Source organism: Mesoplodon densirostris, chromosome 14 (genome assembly GCF_025265405.1).
Source record: "Mesoplodon densirostris isolate mMesDen1 chromosome 14, mMesDen1 primary haplotype, whole genome shotgun sequence".
Lineage (NCBI taxonomy): Eukaryota > Metazoa > Chordata > Mammalia > Artiodactyla > Ziphiidae > Mesoplodon > Mesoplodon densirostris.
In genome coordinates, this window is record NC_082674.1 from 83,168,623 (window position 1) to 83,194,539 (window position 25,917).

General features: G+C 32.8%; 1 protein-coding gene across 1 annotated transcript; it reads right to left on the bottom strand.

Annotated features, from left to right (window-relative positions):
* Window positions 1-5,742: 5,742 nt before the first annotated feature.
* On the bottom strand, window positions 5,743-6,797 carry LOC132501848 (serpin B6-like). The gene is given in 2 exon segments (XM_060117600.1): window positions 5,743-6,158; window positions 6,161-6,797. Coding segments are annotated over 2 exon segments (1,053 nt in total).
* Window positions 6,798-25,917: the final 19,120 nt, after the last annotated feature.

The following is a 25,917-nucleotide window of genomic DNA, read 5'->3' on the forward strand; positions in this document are numbered from 1 at the left end:
CTTCAACAAAAAGAAAATATAAGAGAGAACCATTCAGAGCTGAAGAATACAGTAACTGAAAAGAAAACTATGCTAGAGGGAATCAACAGCAATTTAGATGATAAAGAGGAACAGATCAGGGATCTGGAAGACAGGTTAGTAGAAATCACTGAATCAGAGCAGCCAAAGGGAAAAATATTTTTTTTTATGAGAATTGTTTGAGGAACCTCTCTAACAACATGAAGCATACCAATATTCACATTGTAGCAGCCACAGAGAAATAAGAAGAAAACCTATTTAAAGAAATAATGACAGAAAACTTCCCTAATCTGGGAAAGAAAACAGACATCCAGATCATGGAATCAAAGAGATTTTCAAAAAAGAGGAACCCAAAGAAATCTACACCAAGACACATTATAATTAAAATATCAAAAGTTAAATATAAAGAAAGAGTTTAAAAGCAGCAAGAAGAAAAAAATATGTTACATATATAAGTGAACCCCCCATAAGTCTATTAACAAATTTCTTAGCAGAAACTGTGCAGGCCAAAAGGGAGTAGAATGATGTATTCAAAGTGCTGAAGGAAAAAGAAAAAAAAAAAGAAAGAAACACTTACAACCAAGAATACAATATCTGGCAAAGTTATCATTCAGAATTGAAGGAGAGATAAAGCATTTCCCAGACAAGCAAAAACCAAATGCCTTCATCATCACTAAACCAGCATGACAAGAAATGTTAAAGGAACTGCTTTAAGTGGGGGAACATGTCATAACTAGAAATAAGAAAATATATGAAAGAAAAAAAATCTCACTAGTAAAAACAAATATATGCTAAAGGAAGTAGAAAAACAGCTCATAAAGTTAGAATGAAGAGTTAAAGAAAAACTGTAGTAAAATAACTAAAACTACAATAAGTAGTTAAGGGATGCACAAAATTTAAAAAAAGATATAACTTATAATGTAAAATAATTAAATGTGGGGGGTAGTAAAAATTTAGTGTTTTAGAATGCATTTGAACTTAAGTGAGGATCAACTTAAAATACTCTGCTTTATATATAGATTGTTATATATGAACCTCATAGTAACCACAAAACCAAAGCCTATAATACATACACAAAAAGTAATGACAAAAAAATCCAAAGATAACAGTAAAGAAAATCATCAAACCCAAAGTGAAGAGACTAAAAGAAAAAGAAATGAACAGAAAAGAACCACAAAAATAACCAGAAAAAGATTAACAACATGTGATAAGTATGTCCCTATCAATAATCACTTTAAATGAAATGGATTAATGCTCCAATCAAAAGACATAGGGTGACTTAATGCATAAAAGAAAAAGATTAAAAAAACAAAAACCAGGATCTCTCTATATGCTTTCCACAAGAGACTCACTTCAGATCTAAAGACACATGCAGGCTGAATGTAAAGGGATGCAAAAAAGATATTTCATGCAAATGGAAGCAAAATGAAAGCTGGGGTATTAATATTTATATCAAATAAAATAGACTTTAAAACAAAGATTGTAACAAAACACAAAGAAGGGTGTCACATAATGATAAAGGGGTCAATCCAACAAGGGGATATAACATAAATACTTATGTATCCATCATAGGAGCATCTAAATATATAAAGTAAATATCAACAGAAATAAAGGGAGAAAAAGACAGCATTGCAATAATAGCATTGAGATATAATTGCATTAAGTAAAGCCATATTATGCAATTGTTTTATTTAATAACAACAGGACTAATTATTTTTCCCATTAAATTTATACTTAGATGTTCCATTCACCATTCCAATTTGTCCAGATCCTTCTGGAGTCTACATACCATTCACATTATTAACAAACTCTCTTATCTTTCTCTTATTGAAAGACTTGACAAAGTAAAGCATCAGGTTGAGGATTTGAACTCAGACATCTGAAATAAAATTAAATATTAATATCTTAATTATTATGTAACCTGAGCCTTTGTGATTCAACTTCTTTATCTGTACAATGGGGAAAGATCTGCTTGAGTGTTTAAGTTTTTTGCATTAGCACTCTCATTTGCATTACACTAGTCCAGGTCCTAATTTTCTTTAATTGAAACCTAACCCAGATTAGATCAATGAAAATCAGGTGTGAAACTTTCTCTTGAACAATTTGAGGTGAACCTATAGAGTACCTAAATCAGTAGGACATAAGCCAAGAAATAATGACCCTATATCTGCCAAAACAAATAGTAGGCCTGAGAATTAAGCCACTACAGCAGAAATAGAGTGTGAATAAGAAGGACTCCCTAGAAATATGTTTTAAGCTCCTAGATACAGGTGTATAAAGTGATTTTAATGCCTTATTTATTTATTGTTCTAGATAACATTGGCCAATAAATTATGTTTGTTATCTTAGCCAATTAAATTTCCTCTACTGTCAACCAAGATTTTACTTTGTGATTCATTCCACCCACTAAACTATCAGAAGTTATCATCTTCTATTCATCTCATAGAAAACTGCTTTCTCTTTATAAATATTATTTGTTTGGGAAATTTATTTTAGATTTTGAAAAGTATATGTGTATACATACAGATACAGTTGAAATCTAATAATAAACATGCTCCTAAACATGCTCTTAAACATGGAGATTAAGAATTTGAACCTCACCAATTCCTTTGCAGAATCCACTCTACTGTATCTGTCTTATTCCTCTTCTCAAATAAACCTTATTTATAATTTAGTAATAGGTTTTTATCACTAAATACATTATTTACTTTTATTGAATAATTTATAGATAAACTTTCTAGAGTTTTTGAGTTAAAATTTACATATAATAAAATTCACTCATGTTAAAATATGGTTCTGAGTTTAGATAAATAAATCAAGTTACATCACAGTGATCACAATCAAGATTTAGAATAATTCTACCACCCCCAACATGTTTCCTCAAACTCCTCTGTAGTACACTCCTCTCCATACACTCAGCCCATTGCAAACACAGAATATTCACCATCACTGTAGCTTACACTTTACAGACTTTTACATAAATAGAATTATATCATATTAAACTTTGAGTCTGGTTTATTTCTTATAGCATAAAGTGTGTGATATCCATAGTCACTACTGTAGTTTTATCATGAGTCTTGGAATTAGGTAATGTGAGTCTTTCAACAACCTTCTAATTGTTCTTTGCCAAAATTGTATTGTAATTATATTAACTTTGCAATTTCATATAAATTTTAGAATCATGTGGTCTATTTCCATTAATTAAAATATTCTGGAACTTTGAGCTTGCTTTAAATGAATAGATACATTTGGGAGAATTGATTTCTTAACAATATTGAACTATCCAAGTCATAAACCTGATTTATCTCTCCATTTATTTATGTCTTCTTTGATTATGTTCAACAGTATTTTGTAGTTATTAGAATGATGACCTTGCACACACTTTGCCAAACTTATCATTAAGTATTTTTGGGTATTTGGTTCTAATTATAATGGTTCTATTAACAATAACTGTTCTATTATGGTTATTAATCTATTAATTTATTTTTATTGCAAATATACAGAAATACAATTAAATCTCATATTTAATTGTATATCAAAATTGTGTTCTACAGTCTTGCAGTAATCCTTGGTAGTTCCAATATATATTTTTTAGATATTTTGGGGGATTTACTTTGAAGACAATTATGCCATCTTCAAATAGATATAGTTTTTTCTTCTTTTCCAATCTATATGTTTTCATGTTACTTTCTTATTGCTCTGGTTAAGACTTCTAGTGTGACAATGAATAGGCATGGTAACAACAAACGCTTTTGCCTTCTTATATACTGGGGAAAAACATTGAACCTTTTACCCATATACAAAAGGTAAAATGCAGTTTTTTTTTTTCTGTTGATGTTTTTCCTCAGGTTGAAGATGTTCCCTTCTATTCCAATTTTGCCAAGAGTCTTACCATGAATGTGCCTTGAATTTGTCAAATGTTTATTTGCAGCTATTGCAGTTATATATATATATATATATATATATATATATATATATATATATATATATATATATATATATATATTCTTGTTCAGACAACTGATATGGCAAATTGTCTTAAGTATTTTCAAATGTGAAGCCAACCATATATTCCTGGAATCAACTCCACTTAGTCATGATGTAGCTGGCTCTCCATATATGTGGATTCCACATCCACTGATTCAACCAAGCTTGAATTGATACTATTCAAAAAAATCCCAGAAGTTCCAAAGAGCAAAACTTGAATTTGTTGAATGCCAGTAACTATTTACATAGCATTTTCATTGTATTAGTTACTATAAATAATCTAGAGTGATCGATACAGGGAACATATTGGTGATTGCCAGAGTTGGGGAGTGAATGGTTGGATGAAATGGGTAAAGGGGGTCAAAAGGTATAAAATTCCACACACACACTACTACATATAAAATAGACAACCAACAAGGATCTACTGTATAGCACAGTGAACTATACTCAATATTTTATAATAACTTATAAAGGAAAATAATCTGAATAATTGAATCACTGTGCTATACACCTGAAAGTAACATGACATTACAATTCAACCATACTTCAATAAAATAAAATTTTAAAAAAGGTATAAACTTCCAGTTGTAAGTCATGGGGGTGCAATGCATAGAAAGGTGGCTATCATTAATAATACTATATTATTGCAAGTATTATTATTCAAGTATTGCATATTTGAAAGTTGCTAAGAAAGTAGATCTTAAAAGTTTTCATCATGAGTAAAAATATGTAACCATGTGAGGTGACAGATGTTAATATTGTAGTAATCATTTTGCAACTTATACAAATATCAAATCATTACGTTGTATATCTGAAACTGGTAAGTTATATGTTAATTATATCTCAATTAAAATTTTTGAAAAAACAAAATGGTAACTACGAGAAGTGATGGATATAATTTGCTTGATTATGGTGATTATTTCACAAGGTATACATATATCAAAACATCAAGTTGTACAACTTACATATAATTTTTGTCAATTAAACCTTAATAAAGCTGGAAAAAAGAAAACTGCTTCAGTATTTATATGGTAATGAAATGGAACAAAATAACCAAGAGAATGTTGAATATGATCACACATTATCTGTGTATTTTAGTTTAAGAAATGATGTATTAATGCAAAAGAGTGAAAATAATAGAGAAAACAGACTGACACATAAGTATTCACCTAATTATAATAAATATGAAACTTTGCTGCAAGGTAAGGGTACACTTTTCAGAAATGGGTGCTTGTCCATATAGAAACAAGTATTGATCTTGAGCATCCATACCTCACTTCATACAGCATAAAAATTCCAGATGTGTAGTAAGTCTAAATATAATAGGTAAAAATTATTCTGAATATAAAATAAAAATTATGAAGCTTTTAGAGAATTATGTTAATAAACTTAGACTAGGAGATGGTTCCTTAAGTAGGACAATCATAAAAGAAACTATAGAATTACACATTAGAGAAAACCAAATTACTTTATCAAACTACATCAAAATTAAGAACTTCTATTTAATTAAGAACACTATTAAGACTATGAAAAGCCGAGTGGAGAAGATACCTGCAAAATATATCTGAAATAGATAACCACTATTTCACCAGAATAGTGAAAACCTTTTTTTTTTCTTGATCAGACCCTTTATTTTGGGACTGTTGCCAAGGCTAATTTGGGTCACAGGCACGTCACGGAGTACCGGGGAAAGCGAGCCAGTAGGACCCAGTGGGGCTGCCTGCAGCCACCACCTCCTCACGGGGAGCTGAGCTGGTCGCAGAAGAGAAGCCCACTGGTCTTGCTGTGCTGGATAAAGATGAGGAAAGGGTAGTCGGCACAGAACCTGAGGGTGATTCTGGCACAGCACAGCATCAGGACTGTGGTGGTGGCTGCAGCCGCCTCCATGCCCTCCTCGTCGACCTCCACAAAGGTCTTGTGCACGACCAGGGACAGGCGCAGGTCCCTCTGGGCCAACATCGCGGAGAAATACGCCCTGGTGTCCTCGAAGGTGTCAGTCACGCCCAGGGTGCGGAGGACGCCCTCCATGTTGTAGCTCTCCCCCAGCTTAAACCTGGGCAGGGACACCTCAACCTCCTCCTCCATCAGATCCAGCCTCATCCACTTGATGAATTTCTCATAAGGAAGTTCCTTTTCCACCATTTTCAAATCGTGTTTTCATCGAGAAGCATGATGAGCATATTGAGCTCCCTGCTGACGTAGGGAAGCAGAAGAATCTTCGTGAATATCTCTCCGATGTAGGTCATTTTAAAGGGGGATTTCTTTAAGATTATTTGCACAGGCTTCTCCATATTATTGCAGACTTTGATCAGCCTTTCCTTGGTGTGCTGTTTGTTAAACTGATTCTCCCAGTTTCCTTTGAAGTAGATGGCATTCACGAGAACCAGACAAGTCATGGGGTCCACTGAATTTGGAAACAGCAGGTCTGTAATTTTTCCTTCTGTCCTTTGGGCTACCCAGGTGTTTATGTGTTTCCTGGATTCCTTCACAGCACTGATAAAGTCCAGCTCTTCCATCTCTGCTTGGTAGAATTTGCGGCAGGAATCTTTGAAAGATGGGAGGAAACCATAAGTCTTCTCTACAATGAACCTGTTGATGGTTCGGAGCAAGTACTGTGTGCCGGTCCTGTTAACATCTGTGAGAAGGTTCTGAAAACCCTGGTGGAAGTCTCCACCTCTGCCACTGCTTTTGCTTAGAGAAAGTGTCTGGGACATTTGGGCCACGGTGTTTCCCTTTGCCCCCATGAAGACCATGGCCAGGGCAGAGGGGATGCTTATGGGTGAGAAAAACATTTTTCAAGCTGTCTTCACCCAGATATTCAGAAGACATGAACCAAAAACTTAAACAAGTAATTCATACACACACACAAAGTTGGCATATGATGAATTTTCATTTTCCTACATTTATATATTTTTTCTAACAAGTGTTTTCTACTATTACAATCTTATTTGACCTAAAATATAATTATTTCCACTGTGTATAGTATAATTATTTATACTAAAATATAATTATTTTTTCTTGGCTCCTTCTTTCCCCAGTTTAATATTAGGTCTATGCTATCTTCCTCAAGTGAACTGTGGAAATTTCCTCAATCGGTGCTTTAGAATAGAATGTGTAGTATTAAAATTTTGTTAACACTTGCTAAGTAAAGCCACCTGGGTTTGAATTATTTTTAGAAAAAATTGCCTCTTTACTCAGTCTTTATTATGAAACAATTAAGATATTCTATTTTTTCTTTGCACCAAGTTCAATTTTTTTCACCTGAGTTGTCCCTAAATTTTTCTCACTATTCTTTATCTTCTTTAGTTTATGTAATTAGTAATTCTTTCTCATTTTGGTGTGTTTATGAGTATGGGAACATACCTTCTCTTCTCTTCCCTCTTTCTGTCCTCAGTCTTGCCAGAGATTTGTCAATGCATTAGTCTTTCAAAAGTCCAACTTTAATTTTATTGATCTACTCCTCTTCATTTTATGTTGATTTTTCTTTTCTTTTTATTTTATTTTATTTTTTTATGGTACGCTGGCCTCTCACTGTTGTGGCCTCTCCTGTTGTGGAGCACAGGCTCCAGATGCGCAGGCCCAGTGGCCATGGCTCATGGGCCCAGCTGCTCTGCGGCATGTGTGATCCTCCCAGACCAGGGCAAGAACCTATGTCCCCTGCATCGGCAGTCAGACTCCCAACCACTGCGCCACCAGGGAAGCCCCCTGATGTTTTATTTAATTAAATTGGACTCATTTTATTTCTCTTTGAGTTTTAAAAAATTATTTTAGGCCAAATTGCCCCATTAACTTTCATCATTTTTTTTCTTTTAAGATATATGCATTTAAGGCTTTGCATATCCTTCTTAACATCACTTTAGTTCTATCCCAAAGGTTTTGATGTGTTATAAATGTTTTCTAATTTCCACTATAATATATATATATATATATATATATATATATATATATATATATATAATTTCTACCCAAAGGCCATTTAAGTGGAAGACATTAATTTTCAAAAACATGGGGATTTTTATGTTAAATATTTTCATTTCTAGCTTAGTGCACTGCAATCAGAATGCAGATAGGGGTCAAATATCCTTGAATTCCTTGTACACAATCAATTTTATAAATGTTCTTGTGCTTGGAAAAATTAAATTCTCCAGTTTCTGAGCTCAGTCTTCTCTATATAGATATCAGGTTAAGTTTTAAAATGTGTTAAATCTATGACACTTATTTAATGTTAGCCAATTTTTTCTATTTATTACCCCAAAAAGTGTCAAGTAAAATATCTAGTACTCTGTCTTTTGCTTTCTCTGTCTTGAGAGTAAATTATTATGAGAATGGTCTTTTAGAACACTTATGTAGTCATGGTTATTGGATTTTTATCATTGGAGTGACTAAAATTTTTGGCTACTAATTATTTGTGCCTTAACTTCTATGTTTTTCTGTTATTAATATAGCTATACCAGCTCCTTTGGTTTGAATTTGCGTAGTAATTCCTTTTCATCTTTTACAATCGACTATTTTGATAATTTATGACATAGCTGTGTCTCTTGTAAACAAAAGAGGTTGGATCATATATCTAAAGCATGATGACAATTTTTAGCCCTGAGGAATCTAATCGATTTTGGTAACAAAAATTAATGCTATATATGGACCTGTTTTTCACTTGACATTCTATCTATTTTATGCTTTTTTTTTCTTTTCTCTTGGACTTTAGCTTCCAATTGAACTTATTATTTGTTCTTTCTGTTTTTATTCCTCTACTAGTTTGGAAGTTACACTTTCTGTTTCTACCCTATATTGCATTTTCTAACCATTATAAATTGCACACTTGATATGTCACTCTAAATTTAATCAATATATTTTAAGTTGTCCCCCACAATGCTAATATTTTAGAACATTTTAACTTCATTCTTATATATCAAAAATTACATACAAATATGTGTGCATGTTAATTTTTTTATTTAATGATTATTATTGTTTTATGAAATCAACATACATTTAGTATTTTATATATATATATATATATATATATATATATATATATATATATATATATATATATATATATATATATATATACCACAACGCATTGTACATTATTTTTTTCTTTCTTGGTACTCAAATCCTCCATCAGCACAACATTTAAATTTTTCTGTAGAGAGTATCTGTAGGTGGCATGCATGTCAATTTTTGTTAGAAAATGTCTTTATATTACTTTCATTTTGAAAGACGCTTTCACTGGTTATAATGGTTTAGGCTGACAGTTATTCTCTCTCAGCACATTGACATTGTCATATTTTGGTTTCTGACATCCATTGTGACAGAAGTCATCTGTCAAGCTGTTACCCCTTTCAATGTAAACCTTTAGTTCTGGCATCTTATAAAATCTATATTTCATCTTTGTTTTTCATCATTATCACCACAATGCAAATTTCATTTCCTTTATCCTGCTTGTAAATTTTGTGAATCTTCGGGTTTCTTAAATCTTTCATAAGTTGTATCACTTGTGTCTCCTCAGTTCTAGATAGTCTCAGAATTTTATCTTCAAATATTTTCTTTGATACACTCTTCCTCTGGTATCAGCAAAAAGAATTAATTTAGGAATATAGCCCACAATACTAGTAGAAATGCAAGTCTTCTTCACCACTTTCTATGTAACACTATAGTTATTTGATTTTTTTTGGGGGGGGTTACGTGGGCCTCTCACTGTTGTGTCCTCTCCTGTTGTGGAGCACAGGCTCTGGACGCACAGGCTCAGTGGCCATGGCTCACGGGCTTAGCCACTCCGTGGCATGTGGGATCTTCCCATTCCAGGGCACAAACCCGTGTCCCCTGCATTGACAGGTGGACTCTCAACCACTGTGCCACCAGGGAAGCCCCCTGATCATGTTTTTAAAGAAAATTATTAGAATCTATATAGCTTGAGGAGAGAGAACACTTATTATGTATCCACATAATTCTTGTAGTCCTGACCATGATAACCAGTTAATATTTGGTGATTATATTTAACAATTCATTATTTTTCCTAAATAGAATTGACAATATAAACCAGTATTGAAACAGGCCAATAGCTATGTCAGTGATTTATGTGATATTGAAACAGGGCTTTGAAGAATTTTGATGCTTTTTTCCCTCTAGTTTTTTAAGACATTTTGTCATGGTGATAAGTATTAAGAAATGTTATTGTCTATAGACATTATAATATAGGAACTGTAAACGTTTGAAGGTTGTGCCCCTGAGTGTGGATAAATAAAGTGAGACAGCCACTTGAGATTAATATTTCTCTTTTTAACCTATAGTCTGTCTTAAATATTATGGGCATTTCAAGTAAATGAAATTGTAGAACCAGAAGTGAAAGCATTCTTCAAGGTGGGAAAAATTATGGGTTTAAATGTGGTTAATTTAGAGATCTGAGAACACACTGTCCTAGGTGTAGTACTCTACCTGTTCTTTGTTAGATTTATTTTTTTAAGTTTAAAACATTAGAGACAATTAAGAAACCTTGATTCTGTTCCTAATCCTTTCTTGGATTATTTGACATTGAGGAAGAGGTTTAACTGTTCACAACTAGGTGTGCTCATCTAAAAAAATTCAGTTGATTGGAATTATCTTTGTAGCAGAACCCACAGAGTAATAGATTGTGTACCATGACAAAACCAGTAAGTCACAGGTACTTATTGAAATATTTATTAAGTTGATTAAAAATAAACTTGTAATAATTTGCATATATAAGAAACCAAAGGGGATGTCTGTATTTTCACTCAATGTCCACAGATGTGCACATAGCTACAGTACCTGGTAACAGTGTTACCTAACCTGGATTTGGGTCCACTGACCAGACATGCAGCAAAGCCAATCTACTGACACTTGGCTGCAGTGAAGGGAAGTGCAATATTTGTTGCAGGGCATCAAGAAAGGAGAACAAGCAACTAGTGCTCAAAAGACCTGAATTCCCTGATGTCTTCAGGGAAGGGTTTTTAAAGGCAATGTTAGGATTGTGGATTGCAGGATACCTGATCAGATCGTGGATATTTTTCTGATTGGTTGGTGATGAGGTAACAGGGTGATGTTTTGTAAGTCAAAATCATCAACCTTCTGGTCCCAGCTGGTCTGGGGTGTTCATGTTTCTGGTTAGCTGTTTTCATCTGTTTGGGTTCTGGTTTCTGTAAAAACAACTTAAGAATGTGTGTCAGTCCTCTTATCTATATCCTTCAGAGAATGGTGAGTTCAGTGACTCTGCCATGTTGCTGATTTATAGTCTAAATTGTTACCAGTTTCCTGGCCCAAAAAGTTTCCATTGTTTCTGCATTTTTACATTTCCTAATCATTAACTCTCAAGCCAGTCTTCTGAGACTCAGGAGAGGCCTGGGAGAATAAAGCAAAAGTATTTTTCTTCAAAAGATAGGGACATGGGTTCTTGCAAGACATAGGTCTTGCAGTTCACATGAAGTGAGTTTGTCCATGTAGGAGTAGCAAAAGCAGACACACAACTTGCTTTCTTATAGCCTGATCTACCTAGAATTGTGTGACACAACCAGGAGGATGGTTTAACCTGGCTTCAACCTTTCAATGGAGGATTCTCAAGTAACAAAGCATGTACTTGTTTCTCTTTCTTCAACAAACTTAAATACACACATGTGCACACATGCATGCACACAGAAAAGATATATAAATATCATATTCATCTTAATTTGATAGTTAAATTGTACTGGAAATTCTATATTGCAGACATGCCTGTTATGTGAATAACTGGAGAGTAATCCAGTAAATTATGTCATCTGTTGGGTACTTCCAGTGAATAAATGCATATTCTTCCACATATTCAATCTAGAAACAGAGGGAGCTATTGTTGACCTAAAACAAATAGGCTGCCAGATATTTCTCCAGCAAAGATGAGTTTATTGCAGATCACTGGAGAATTGCAAATTCGGGGTCTGCAACAACGGCAAGACTTGGACAAGTCCCTGCAGGGCAAGGGAAGAAAAATTATTTTATAGAGGGGAAAAGGACATTGGGAGGGCTGTAGTAAACAAAAACTCCATGGTTTTTCATTGACTGAGTACTCACTAGGAAAGAAGAGGTGTAAACCTCTTGTTGGGCTCTGCTATCATTGCAGGGTCTGAGAGCTTCCCTTTCTGGTCTTCCAGCTCTATTTAGTTTCTATTTTTTAATTTCTTACACTGTGTAAGCTCTCTAATGTCACTGATACCTTAATTGGAAATCAGAAATATGCTATTTTTTCCTTTTTTGGGGAGATACATATAAGTGACAGGCGTTCATGATCAACTCAGCAATTTATGTTTTTGTTTCACTTTGTTTTTAATTGTGAATGATTTTACTGAGGTGAAAACTACTTACATTGTATTTTATAAACCTGATAACATTGTGAAGGATCTCCCTCAAGGTGTTATTTTTGTTTGTTGTTTGTTTTTTTCAATACCTTTACAGATAAAATGTGAGAGATAAAAATGAAAGAGGAACAAAGAATATATCTACACATGGGGTTAACAGTTTAGGAATTTGTGATTCAGACTGACTTCTACATGTTCATATTTCTCAGTGCTTTCTATTCCACCTTTTCCTTTTTTCTCCTCCTTCCTCTCTCCTGATCCCGTCTCTCCTTTTCCTTCCTTCTCTTCCTCCCCTCACCCTCTCCCTTCCTCTCTATTTCCTACCCTTCCTCTTCTTCTCTCTCCATCTCCTCATCCTCCTTCTTTGTCTGCCTGTTTCTGTCTCTCCCTAATAGCTTGTCATGAGATAAAAATCAAAGGCAAAACTGAGTGTAGCAGAATTCTTTAGTGATGGCACATTCTGCCTGACTATAAGAATTACTGGGGAATTTCTTCTTGATAATGGCTTATGAAATTGTTTAGCTGAAAAATACTGTAAGATACACATTGTACATTGCAGCCTAGAATACATGTATAAACTCTGGAAAACAGAGTCTCCTTAGTAATGCTATATGTGGTACACACATGTTCTACTATATTTTAATTTAAATTATTTTTTATAATTCTTATGTCTACACAGTTGTTGTTATATAACTAATTTGTTATATAACTTACAGTTTAAAAATTAGTCATGAAGGGACATTCATGGTCTTAATGATAGAAGGACTTTCATTCAGAGACCAGTGTACTAAACTAGAATTGAGGATACAGGTACAGATTATAGGTTGAATATGAGGTAACCCTTGAATTATATTTTTTAATATCAATTTATAATAAGACTTATTTTCCTGTCATTTGTCTCTTGTTTATAAATGTCAACCAGAGCTAAAAATAAAATTCAAAATAGAAGGTTTTGGTTAATTAAGTTCTAGCTAATCATATTGTAACCTTTTAAGCTATAGAGATTTTGTTCTATTAAATTAGGAACTAATTAAATGGAAAATTACATATAAAATGCCCAATAATTCATTTATTTATTTAAATATTCATCTATATCTTATACTATGAAAAAAAATTAAACACAACTTCAAGCACTGCTGTAGAAGTTTGTACAAGAAGTTTGTACAAGAAGTTTTGTAGAAGCTTCTACATTTCCTGTAGAAGCCTTTATATTGTTTTAGGAAAAACAAAATGCATAAAATTGGGTAATAGATTGGTTCCTTAGGTTACGGGATTTTTGAAGTGGCAGGCTAATCAGGGAATATCCTATGCCAAGTTAAAAACTGTTTACTGTGATAGGTAAACTCCCTTAGGTTTATTTAATCATAATGATGTTCACTCCAATACTTTTTTCTGATATTCTGTATCCGTAGTGTGAATCTTCAAATTCTATTTAACAACACACATCTTTTGATTTAATTCAGATTAATTTTACAGTACAAATGATGTTTTTTGTTGATATAAAAAGAGTAGGACATATATTTGTAGTAAGCCCCTCCCTCAAAGTTATTCAAATTCTTATGACCCAAGGCAATATTTCAATGTTTTAACATATACTTTACATTTATTATAGTTGTGATCACATCCTTTCATTTGTGATTTCTGTACAATAATTTACTGTATGAATTAATGATATGCTGTAACATTTCTCTATGTGGGTACTTACAAGTACATTAAAATACATTTTTGTTCAACAAGTATGGTATTTGCAAAGACGTATTGAAATAATCAATATTTCATTTTTCTTAACCTTTCTGTATGTATTGGTTAGAAACAGGTGTTGTAACAATAGTTCTCTGTCTTGGCTGCATGTTAGAATCAATGGCAGAGGTTTAAAAATGTCAACTCCTATGTTGTTTACTAGAATAATGAATTGGAAGCTCTGGGGGTGAGACACAGATCACAGTGTTTTTAAGCTCCTTAGGTTATTTCAAATGTTTAGCTAAGGTGGAAAAGCACTGCAAATAAAGAGTAATAGCAGAGATTAATAGACTGGATAAATCTTGTTGAAGCATCACTGTTACTCTTCCCAAAATTTACTCTTCTTTTTGAGATTCAAAGAAGTGAAAGGCGGGCCTCCCTGGTGGCGCAGTGGTTGAGAGTCCGCCTGCCGATGCAGGGGATACGGGTTCGTGCCCCGGTCTGGGAGGATCCCATATGCCGCGGAGCGGCTGGGCCCGTGAGCCATGGCCGCTGGGCCTGCGCATCCGGAGCCTGTGCTCCGCAACGGGAGAGGCCACAGCAGTGAGAGGCCCGCATACCGCAAAAAGAAAAAAAAAAAAAAAAAAAAAAAAAAAAGAAGTGAAAGGCAAATCATTTTGCAAATATAATTTTTCTTTTGATGAAATTCAAGCATCATAATCAAATTTTCAGCTATTCATCATGCAAAATTGTAATGACCTATGTGATATGTCATGTTTTTGAAGAAGTTCAAATATTGAGTGTTTTGCTGTTATCAATGTTCTTTTATTTTATTTTTTTAAATTTTTCTTGGAGTATATTTGATTTACAATGTTGTCTTAGTTTCAGGTGTACAGCAAAGAGAATCAGTTATATATATACATATATCCACTCTTTTTTTAGATTTTTTTTTCCCATACAGGCTGTTACAAAATATTGAGTAGAGTTCCCTGTGCTATAAGGTAGGTTCTTATTAGTTATCTATTTTATGCATAGTAGTGTGTATATGTCAGTCCCAATCTCCCAATTTATTCCTCGCCACACTTATCCACTGGTAACCATAACTTTGTTTTCAACATCTGTGACTCTACTTCTGTTTTGTAAATAAGTTCATTTGTACCATTTTTTTGATTCCACATATAAGTGATATCATATGGTATTTGTCTTTCTGTATCTGACTTACTTCACTCCGTATGACAGTCTCTATGTCCATTTATGTTGCTGCAAATGGAATTATTTTGTTCTTTTTTATGGCTAATATCCCATTGTATATATGTACCACATCTTCTTTATCCATTCATCTGTCATTAGACATTTAGGTTGTTTCCATGTCGTTGCTATTGTAAATAGTGCTGCAATGAACATTGGGGTGCGTGTATCTTTTCAAATTATGGTTTTCTCTGGGTGTTAGCCTAGGAGTGGGATTGTGGGTCCTATGGTAGTTCTAGTTTTAGTTTTTTTAAGGAACCTCCATACTGTTCTCTATTGTGGCTGTACCAATTTACATTCCCACCAGCAGGGTAGGAGGGTTGCCTTTTCTCACTCTTTCCTGTAGCTTTAAAAAAATAAGAATCAAATTTATGTTAAGTTTTGCCTCATTCTACCATAACCTAATCATCTAAGAACATATCACTTAAAGATATGCTAAATAAAATCTAACATTTTACATTTAATATTATTTTCGAAATGTGTACTCTATGCTAATTAAATGCAAAAATATTTGGGGGATATGGAACTGTATTATTGTAGGAAATTATTTATATAATATTTATATATAAATATATATTACAATATTATGTTACAATAATGTTTTATACAATATATGTACACATATACACATAAATTATACATACATTTAACCATAGGTATATCAATGTACATATTTTTGTTGCCAAGTAGTATATCAGTGATTAAAAAAAACTTTCAAACATTAAAATATATTAAATTAGTATAATATTTGTGGAATAAGTGGAGTAAAAATATATAAGAACCACGGACTTCCCTGGTGGTGCAGTGGTTAAGAATCCACCTACCAATGCAGAGGACATGGGTTCAATCCCTGGTCTGGGAAGATCCCACATGCCACGGAGCAACTAAGCCTGTGTGCCACAACTACTGAGCCTGTACTGTAGAGCCCACAAGCCACAACTACTAAGCCCATGCGACACAACTACTGAACCCCACGTGTCCTAGAGCCTGCATACCACAGCTACTGAGCCCATGCACCACAACTATTGAAGCTCGCATGCTCTAGGGGCCGTGTGCCACAGCTACTGAGCTCACATGCTGCAACTACTGAAGCCTGTGCACCTAGAGCCCATGCTCTGCAACAGGAGAAACCTGTGCACCACAACGAAGAGTAACCCCCACTCACCACAAATAGAGAAAGCCTGTATGCAGCAATTAAGACCCAATGCAGCCAAAAAATAAAAATTAAAAAATTAAAAATTAAAATTAAAAATATAAGTACCAGAAGGAAAAATGCACTGCATAAAATTTTTCTACACTTTTAAAAATTTTAATAGAGAAAATTTTAAATCCCTATGGAATTCAGATTCATTTAGTTGTGTTTAATACAGTGACTTCACCATTTTATTGTAAAATATTTACATTTGTAATGTCAGAAATTAAATTATTATAACTATAAAATTTGATGAAGTAATTTATATATGAATTTTAACACAGGAGGGATATAGTTATTCAAAATTGTTTTAGTATTGCTTCAAACAAACAATAGTTTGTTAAAGCTATTGTTCCCCTTCCCATTTTTTACTTTCCTTTAATTATAATTTTTAGCACTCTCTGAAATAAACTTTGGAATAATATTTTATTCCCCCAATATAATTAAAATTTTTATCAGAATTATAGTAATTTAAACATAATTGAAAGTACTAGATATTGTTTTGTTGTTCATGCTTTTATCATAGTAATAGATTAATTTACATTTATTGGTATTTTGGGTTTACATTTGTGCAATCTCTTAATCTAATAGCTGTACGTTTTATAGTGTTTATTTCTAAGTAGTTTGTTTTTAACTTTTATTGTGTTAGAGATTTCTTTTCTTGGTCTTCTCAATTTATTTACTGGCATATAGAATAGCTATTGTATTTTATACATTCATTTAAAACATTTGCCAACATGTGTATATCTTTTATGATTCTATCATTGTTTGTTGATTGTGTTAGGTTTTCTAATCTAAGGTAACATGCATTTTAGGAAAATACTAATAAATAAATTCATCTTTTAAAATTTATTTATTTTATCTCTTAATCTTATAGCTTATGGCTAGAGATTCTAAGCTAATATTAAAAGATTATTGCAGTTTTTATCTTGCTACTGATAAAAATTTCTCTATTATCCTTTTATATTTTTACTGAGTATTTTAAAATTGAGAATAAATGTAGACTTCTATTAGAATCACTGTGAGCATTAATTTACTCATAACTTTCCTCAACGTGTTTATGGTTTAAATTATAGTAATATATTTCCTAATAGTAAATCAGGTCTTCATTTTTAGTATCCTGCTTGTTCTGAGTGAATGGTTACCCTGTCACACTGCTTTACTAATACTCTGCTTAAAACTCTGGACTCTAAATTGAAACTGAAGTTGTTCTGAATATATTGTGCATTGTGGTCTCTGATTTTGGTTCATCTAATAAAATAAGTTGTGAAACCAATTTAAATGATTTTGAATTATCATTCTCTCCAATATTTGAGATAAATTATTTGTAAAAACACAAGTATATAGATCCTCTTTAGGGGTCAAATAGGTTAATAGTTTTTCTGATTCTCTTTACTTCTGACATCTTACTTTTATTAATCTTTTCAAAGAAAGTGTTTTTGGACATATTTGTAAATATTTTCCATCTTATCTAATTTAATATAGTTTTGCTTCAAATTTAATAATTTCTACCCTTAGCCTTTAGATATTTTTATAGCATAACTTATTTACCTGGATTTGGTTGATTTTTTTATTTGTTTTATATATTTTTCTTAATTAGGAAAACGTTGTGGTTTCCCTATGACTCAAGAGTTGGCTATATTCTCTCATCTTTTATCTTTAATGTCTAAATTAAAACAGAAATGGAAATAATAATGGGATGCATTTTGTAATGAAATAAGAAGCAATTCTGGAAATTTGAGTATCTCTTCTTTTCATTCATAAAAGATGTGGTGATTTTGCTCTAGGAAGACCTACACATTTGGGGTGCACAACAGATATTATTAATCATCTTTCTTTTTGTCCCATGTATTTCTGTAATACTGACTTGATATTTCATATTAGCCCTTCAGCATTCTTATTTACACTCCTACTTTTTTCTTTTCTTAATGTCCAAATAAGGGGATGATGATGATACTAATTGAATGTTAAATTTTATTGTTCTATTGAATTTCTTTTGAGTTTCCAGAGAAAGTTTAGATAAAATATTTAATATCTGCTTTCTCATTTTCAATTCATAACAACTCTACTGAGTGTTATATTAATTTTCTCATTTTGTTCTCATAATACTGTGGAAGGAGAGCGATTTTTATCCCCATTTTACAAAAGAGGAATTAGGCTTATAAGAGACAAGAAAAAAATTAGAGTTTGAATCCACAAGTATCTAACTTTAAAAGTTAAGCATTCATATGTAGAATCTCACAGTAGACATTTTTCTTTTTTAAACATCTTTATTGGAGTATAATTGCTTTACAATGGTGTGTTAGTTTCTGCTTTATAACAAAGTGAATCAGCTATACATATATCCCCATATCTCTTCCTTCTTGCGTCTCCCTCCCTCCCACCCTACCTATCCCACCCCTCTAGACATTTAATTAGAGGCAAATGCAACAAAAGAAGAAACTTCTGAATAATTAGTAGAATGTCATGCTTTAACCAAGGGATAAAAGTAAAGTAGGGAAATTGTGAAGGAAAATAACCAGAGATTAATCAATGTATCTAAAATCATGAACACATCAATTTTAAGTGGGGCCTAATACAATTATGACTGAAGATTAAGCAAGAGAGTTTATCAATGACCCACAGTAGTTCAATATAGAGTTTTATGAGATAGGCTTCGAGAAACAGTCTTTTCTCTCTGGAAATTCTGATTCCAAAACAAAAAATGTTAAATAATCTAAAAAGAGTAGAGCTGCAGATATGTGATACAACCACGAGATTGACTTGATTTGGTGCCCAAGCAAAATTGCCAATGTTTAGTAAATTGAAGCACATATTCCAGGATATATGAAAATCCTAGCAATGATGCCTGAATCCTCTGGCTTTGAAATGTTTACTTCAAAGCTATCTTGTTATCTGGAAGAAAGAAAAACAGCCATAAACCCATTCAACATAATTTATTGACAGCAAAGCTTATTTATGCTTCTATTTTGATAAATAGATGAAATAGCAACTTGCAGCACATAAGCCTTTTGAAACTCATTCCATGCTTAAAAATAAGGGGAAATACATGTGGTAACACACATTTGGAAATTTAGCAAACCTCAGACTTTTATTGTGAGATATTTGATTAACTCAAACACAGCTGTGTACACTTTTACCAATTGCATATGGCATTTTCCCTCAAAAACAGCAAATACCTCTTCATACTATCAGCCTACTTATCATGACACCATCCTGATTAAAAAACAGCTTTGTTCCTCCAGAGGATATTTATAAAGGAGAAAGCCTTGTTTTTGGCCCATGTACAGGCTGAAATTCAATGAGGAAAATACTGTTTCTAGAATAATTTAATATCCTGATGATGCCCTAAATGTTATTAAAAACAAACCAGTTTGATTAAATGAGATATGAATGACCATTGAGCAGATGAATGGAAAGTCTACTGGCATGATTTGTATGGCAGGTTAAAATAAAAATTATAGAGTTTTCCACCTTATAATTTGATACCATGTATTTTATCACTGGTTGACTAAATTTATTTTAAAGATTTTTTTGCATGGTGTGGGTAAAAACAATCTGAAAATAGGGAAAAAATAAAATATTGGACTTGAAATAGTCTTTGTCACACAATGAAACATTGTTTATGTATACTTTCCTCAAAAGGTAGCAAAAATGTCAACATAATAATGCAACAAAAAATAAGATACTAAAAGCAAAAGCAGAAGCAAACAACACTGTGGATAGTATATAGATTCATATATGAAATTCATATAATTTATTCCCATATGTACAGCTGTAGAGCTCTTATATTTATCATTAGCTTCATGACTGTTAGTTTCCTCTCAGCTAAATAACAGAATAACAGTCTTTATGAGAGTTCAGATCAATTATCAAAAAATTTATACATATATATAAATATACATACAAAAATTTTTGATAATATATATACATATATATAAATATATGTATATATATATACATATGTGTGTATATCTATCTATCTATCTATCTGTCTCTCTGTCTCTCTCTCTCTCTCTCTCTCTCTCTCTATATATATATATATATATATATATATATATATATATTTAAAGTCGGTGAAAAAATATCAAATGTATAAGTGTTCAATTGTAGTCCTAACAGGAAAGGAGGGTGAGAATATGGCAGAATGGAATATTTGAAAAAATAATTGTATGATCCATGAATCCCATTCCTGGGCATATATCCAGAGAAAAATATGTTTCAAAAGGATACATGCACCCCAATGTTCATTGCAGCACTATTTACAAGAACCAGGACATGGAAGCCACCTAAATGTGCGTTGACAGGTGAATGGATAAAGAAGATGTGGTATATATATATATATATATATATATATATATATATATATATATAATGGAATATTACTCAGCTATTAAAAAGAATGAAATAATGCCCTTTACAGAAACATGGATGGACCTTGAGATGATCATACTAAGTGAAGTAAGTCAGATAGAGAAAGACAAATATTATATGATATCGCATATATGCAGAATCTAAAAAAAATAAATAAATAAAAATAACTTATTTACAAAACAGAAAGAGACTCACAGACTTAGAGAACAAACATGGTTACTGTAGGGGAAGGATGGGGGAGAGGGATAGATTGGGAGTTTGGGATTAACATGTTCACATTGCTGTATTTAAAATAGATAACCAACAAGGGCCTACTGTACAGCACAGGGAACTCTGATCAATATTCTGTAATAACTTAAAAGGGAGAAGAATTTTAAAAATAATAGATAATTGTATATATATAACTGAATCATTTTGCTGTACACCTGAAACTAACACAATATTTTTGTCATTATTTTTATTTTTATTTATTTATTATTATTATTATTATTTGTGTGTGTGTGGTACGTGGGCCTCTCACTGTTTTGGCCTCTCCTGTTGCAGAGCACAGGCTCTAGACACGCAGGCTCAGTGGCCATGGCTCATGGACCTAGCCACTCCATGACATGTGGGATCCTCCCAGTTCAGAGCACAAACCCATGTCCCCTGCATCGGCAGGCGGATTCTCAACCACTGTGCCATCAGGGAAGCCCTAACACAATATTTTTAATCAACTGTACTCCAATATAAAATGAAAATTTTTAAAAAAATTTAAAAAAGAAAAAATAATGGGTAAAAATTTCCCTATTTGGTGAAATACAAAAGAAATATAAACAGCTCAGCAAATAAAAACAGAATAAATACAGAGAAAATTACATCTACACATATATCTAAACTGCTGAAAACCGAAGATGAAGAGAAAACCTCAAAAGCAGCTGAAATAGTACAACATATAGGGTAACAATATTTTAGATAACCATTGACCTCTCATCTGAAACTGAAACCAAGAAGATAATAGATTCATTAAGAACAGTGAGGAGAAATAAAATGACAAATCAAAATTTGAAATCCAGTTTCAATGTCTTTGAGAATTAAGGCAAAATATATTTTTACATAAAAGGAAACTAAAAAATATATATAGTAAACAGACCTGCCCTACAAGAAATTCTAAACAAAATCCTATCAAGAGCAGATATGTAATACTCAAGTTTCAGGAAGGGATGAAGAATATCAAAATTAATATTTATCTTGGTAAATATAAAAGACTTTCTTTCTTAATATACACTTTTGTTATATATAATCAATATTTTATGTAGGCACTTGCCAGTACAAGAAGATAAGAAAAATACTTTAAAGCATATAAAAGATAGAAAGGAAAAAATAAAAGTGTTTATATTTTAATATTATATAATTGGCTTGTAGAAATCCTAAGATATATACAAAACTAATTTTAGAACTAAAAATTGAATTTTGTAATGTCACAGTGTTCAAGGTTAATATTATTGAAAGCCGTATTTCAGATACTAGTAACAAACAATTGGAAACAGTAAAGGCCAATTCCATTATCAGTAGTATTAAAAATAAAAATAGCTGGGAATAAATTTACCAAAAGTTGTCCAAGAATTCTACACTGAAAAATATAAAATATTGCTAAGAGTAAAATAGGAAAAAGCAAAAAATTGGAACAAATTACATAATTATGGAATGGAATAATCAATGCTGTTAAGATATTAATTTTTCCAATTGATTCATGGATTCAATACAGTCACAATCATATAGGCATACCTTGGAGATACAGCAGGTTTGTTTCCAGACTACCACTAAAAAGCCAATATTGCAATTAAGAGAGTCACAATTATTTTTTTGCTCCCAGTGCATATAAAAGTTATGTTTACATTATATTGTACTATAGTCTATTAAGTATTCAATAGAATTATACCCGAAAAAACAAAGTACATACCTTAATTTAAAAATACTTTATTGTTAAAAATACCAACCACCATCTGAGCCTTCAGTGAGTTGAAATATTTTTGCTGGTGGAGGGTCTTGCCTCACTGTTGATGGCTGCTGACTGATCAGGGTGGTTGTTGCTAGTGGTTGGGGTACTTGTGGCAATGTCTTAAATAAGACAAAAATCAAGATTTCCCCATCTATGAAAACTTCCTTTCATGAACAATTTCTCTGTAGTACTTAATGCTTGTTGATAGCATGTTACCCACAGTAGAACTTCTTTCAAAACTGGAGTCAATCCTCTCAAACCATGCCACTACTACATTGACTCAGTTTATGTAATATTCTAAATACTTTGTTGTCATTTTAACAGTCTTCACAGCATCTTCAACAGGATTAGTTTCCATCTCAAGAAACTACTTTCTTTGCTCATCCATAAGAAGCAACTCCTCATTCCTTAAAGATTTATCATGAGATTGCAGAAGTTCAGTTAGATCTTCAGACTCCACTTCTAATTCTAGCTCTCTTGCCATTTCCACAAAATATTAGTGACTTCCTCCACTGAAGTCTTGAACTTCTCAAAGTCATCCATGAGGGTTGGAGTCAACTTCTCCTAAACTCCTGTTAGTGTTGATATTTTGACCTCTTCTCATGAAACAAATGTTCTTCAAGGGATCTGGAATGATGAATCCTTTCCAGAGGTTTCAATTGACTTTGCCCAGATACAAAGGAGGGATCATTATCAGTGGCAGCCATAGTCTTACAAAATATATTTTTAAAATAAAAACACTTGAAAGTTGAAATTACTCCTTGAGGGCCTCCCTGGTGGCGCAAGTGGTTGAGGGTCCGCCTGCCGATGCAGGGGATACGGGTTCGTGCCCCGGTCTGGGAGGATCCCATATGCCGCGGAGCGGCTGGGCCCGTGAGCCATGGCCGCTGAGCCTGCGCGTCCGGAGCCTGCGCGTCCGGAGCCTGTGCTCCGCAGCGGGGGAGGCCACAGCAGTGAGAGGCCCGCATACCGCAAAAAAAAAAAAAAAAAAAAAAAAAAAAGAAATTACTCCTTGACCCATGGGCTGCAGAATGGATGTTTTGTTTTAAGGCATGAAAACAGCACTAATGTCATTGTACATCTCCACCAGAGCTCTTAAGTGACCAGTTTCATTGTCAGTGAGCAGTCATATTTTGAAAGAAACCATTTTTTTCTGAGTAGTAGGTCTTAACAGTGAGCTCAAAATATTCAGTAAACCATGTTGTAAACAGATGTGCAGTGATCTAGGCTTTGTCATTCCAATTATAGAACATACATCAAGTAGATTTAGCATACTTGTTCAGGACTCTATGATTTTCAGAATGGTAAATGGACACTGGCTTCAACTTAAAGTCACCAGCTATGTTAGCCCTAACCAGAGTGGTGGCATGACCTTTGAAGTTTTGAAGCCAGGCACTGACTTCTCTCTACCTATGAAAATACTAGATGGCATCTTCTTCCAATAGAGGGTTGTTTCATCTACATTGACAATTTGTAGTTTAGTGTAGCCACCTTCATTAATTATCTCAGCTAGATCTTCCAGATAACTTGCTGCAGCTTCTACATCAACAACTGCTGCTTCACCTTGCACTTTTATGTTATGGAGGTGGCTTCTTCCCTTGAACCTCATGAGTCATCTGCTAACTTCAAGTTTTTATTCTTTAACTTCCTCACCTCTCCCAGCCTTCATGGAACTGAAAAGAGTTAAGGCCTTTCTCTGGATTAGGTTTTGGCTTAAGGGAACATTGTGGCTAGTTTGACCTTCTATCCAGACAGTTACAGCTTTCTCCATACCAATGATAAGGCTGTTCCACTTTCTTATCATTTTTGTGTTCACTAGAGTACCACTTTTAATTTCCTTCAAGAACTTTTCCTTGGCACTGACAACTTGGCTAACTGTTTGGTGCAAGAGGCCTATATTTCAGCTTATCTCAACTTTTGACATACCTTTCTCAGTGTTTAATTATTTCTAGCTTTTGTTTTAAACTGAGAAATATGTAACTCTTTCTTTCACTTGAACACTTAGAGACCATTTTAAGATTACTAAATATTGGCCTAATTTCAATATTTTTGTGTCTCAGGAAATAGGGAAGCCTGAGTAGAGGGAGAGAGACTGGGGAACAGGTGGTCTGACAATATTTGTCAATTAAGTTCACCTTTATGTATGGGTATGGTTTTTGGCACCTCAAAAGGATTATAATATTAACATCAAAGATTATATATTATAAATCACCATAAAATATAATAATAATGAAAACGTTTGAAAGCTTGCAAAAATTATTGGAATGTGACACAGAGATACAAAGTGAGCAAATGTGGTTGTGAAAATGGCACCTATAGACTTGTTAGACACAAGGTTACCACAAACCTCCAGTATGTAAAAACAAAGTAACTGCAAAGTACAGTAAAAAAAAAGTGCAATAAAATGAGGTATGCCTATAATTGAAGTAAGCTTTTCTTTAGTAGAAAATTACAAATAGAATCTAAAATTTTAAATGGAAACACAAAGGACACAGAATATCCAAAGTAATCTTGAGAAATATAAATGTAGTTGTGGGAACTAGTCTATCTGATTTCAAGTCAATGTATTACTGGCATAGGATCAAAAAAAAAATAAATGGAAATAAAAGAAATTCCAGAAATAGATCACAACTTTGTGATTACTTCATTTTTTTTTACAAAGAAGAGCTGAATATTAAAATGAAGCCTGTATTCCTACCTCACATCATATACAATATTAATTCAGACTTATAATGTACCTAAATATAAAGTAAAAAATCAGAAATATTTTAGTGGAATTGTAGAATAATCTTCATGATTTAGTGGTAGGCAAAGTTTTCTTAGACCATGTAAAGAAATAACTTACACTTTTTAAAAATAGGCTTCATCAAAATGAAAACTGCTCATCAAAAGACAGAATTAATTAGTGAATAATTAAGCCACAGATAAGGGGGACATATTTATAAATCATATATTTGAAAAAGATGATAACTATTGTATATAATTTCTATAAACTAATAAAGATAAAGACAATTTATGAATACTTAATGTGGGCCCATTTTGCTCAACATTATTAATAATTAGAGAAATACAAATTAGAACCACATGAGATACCACAT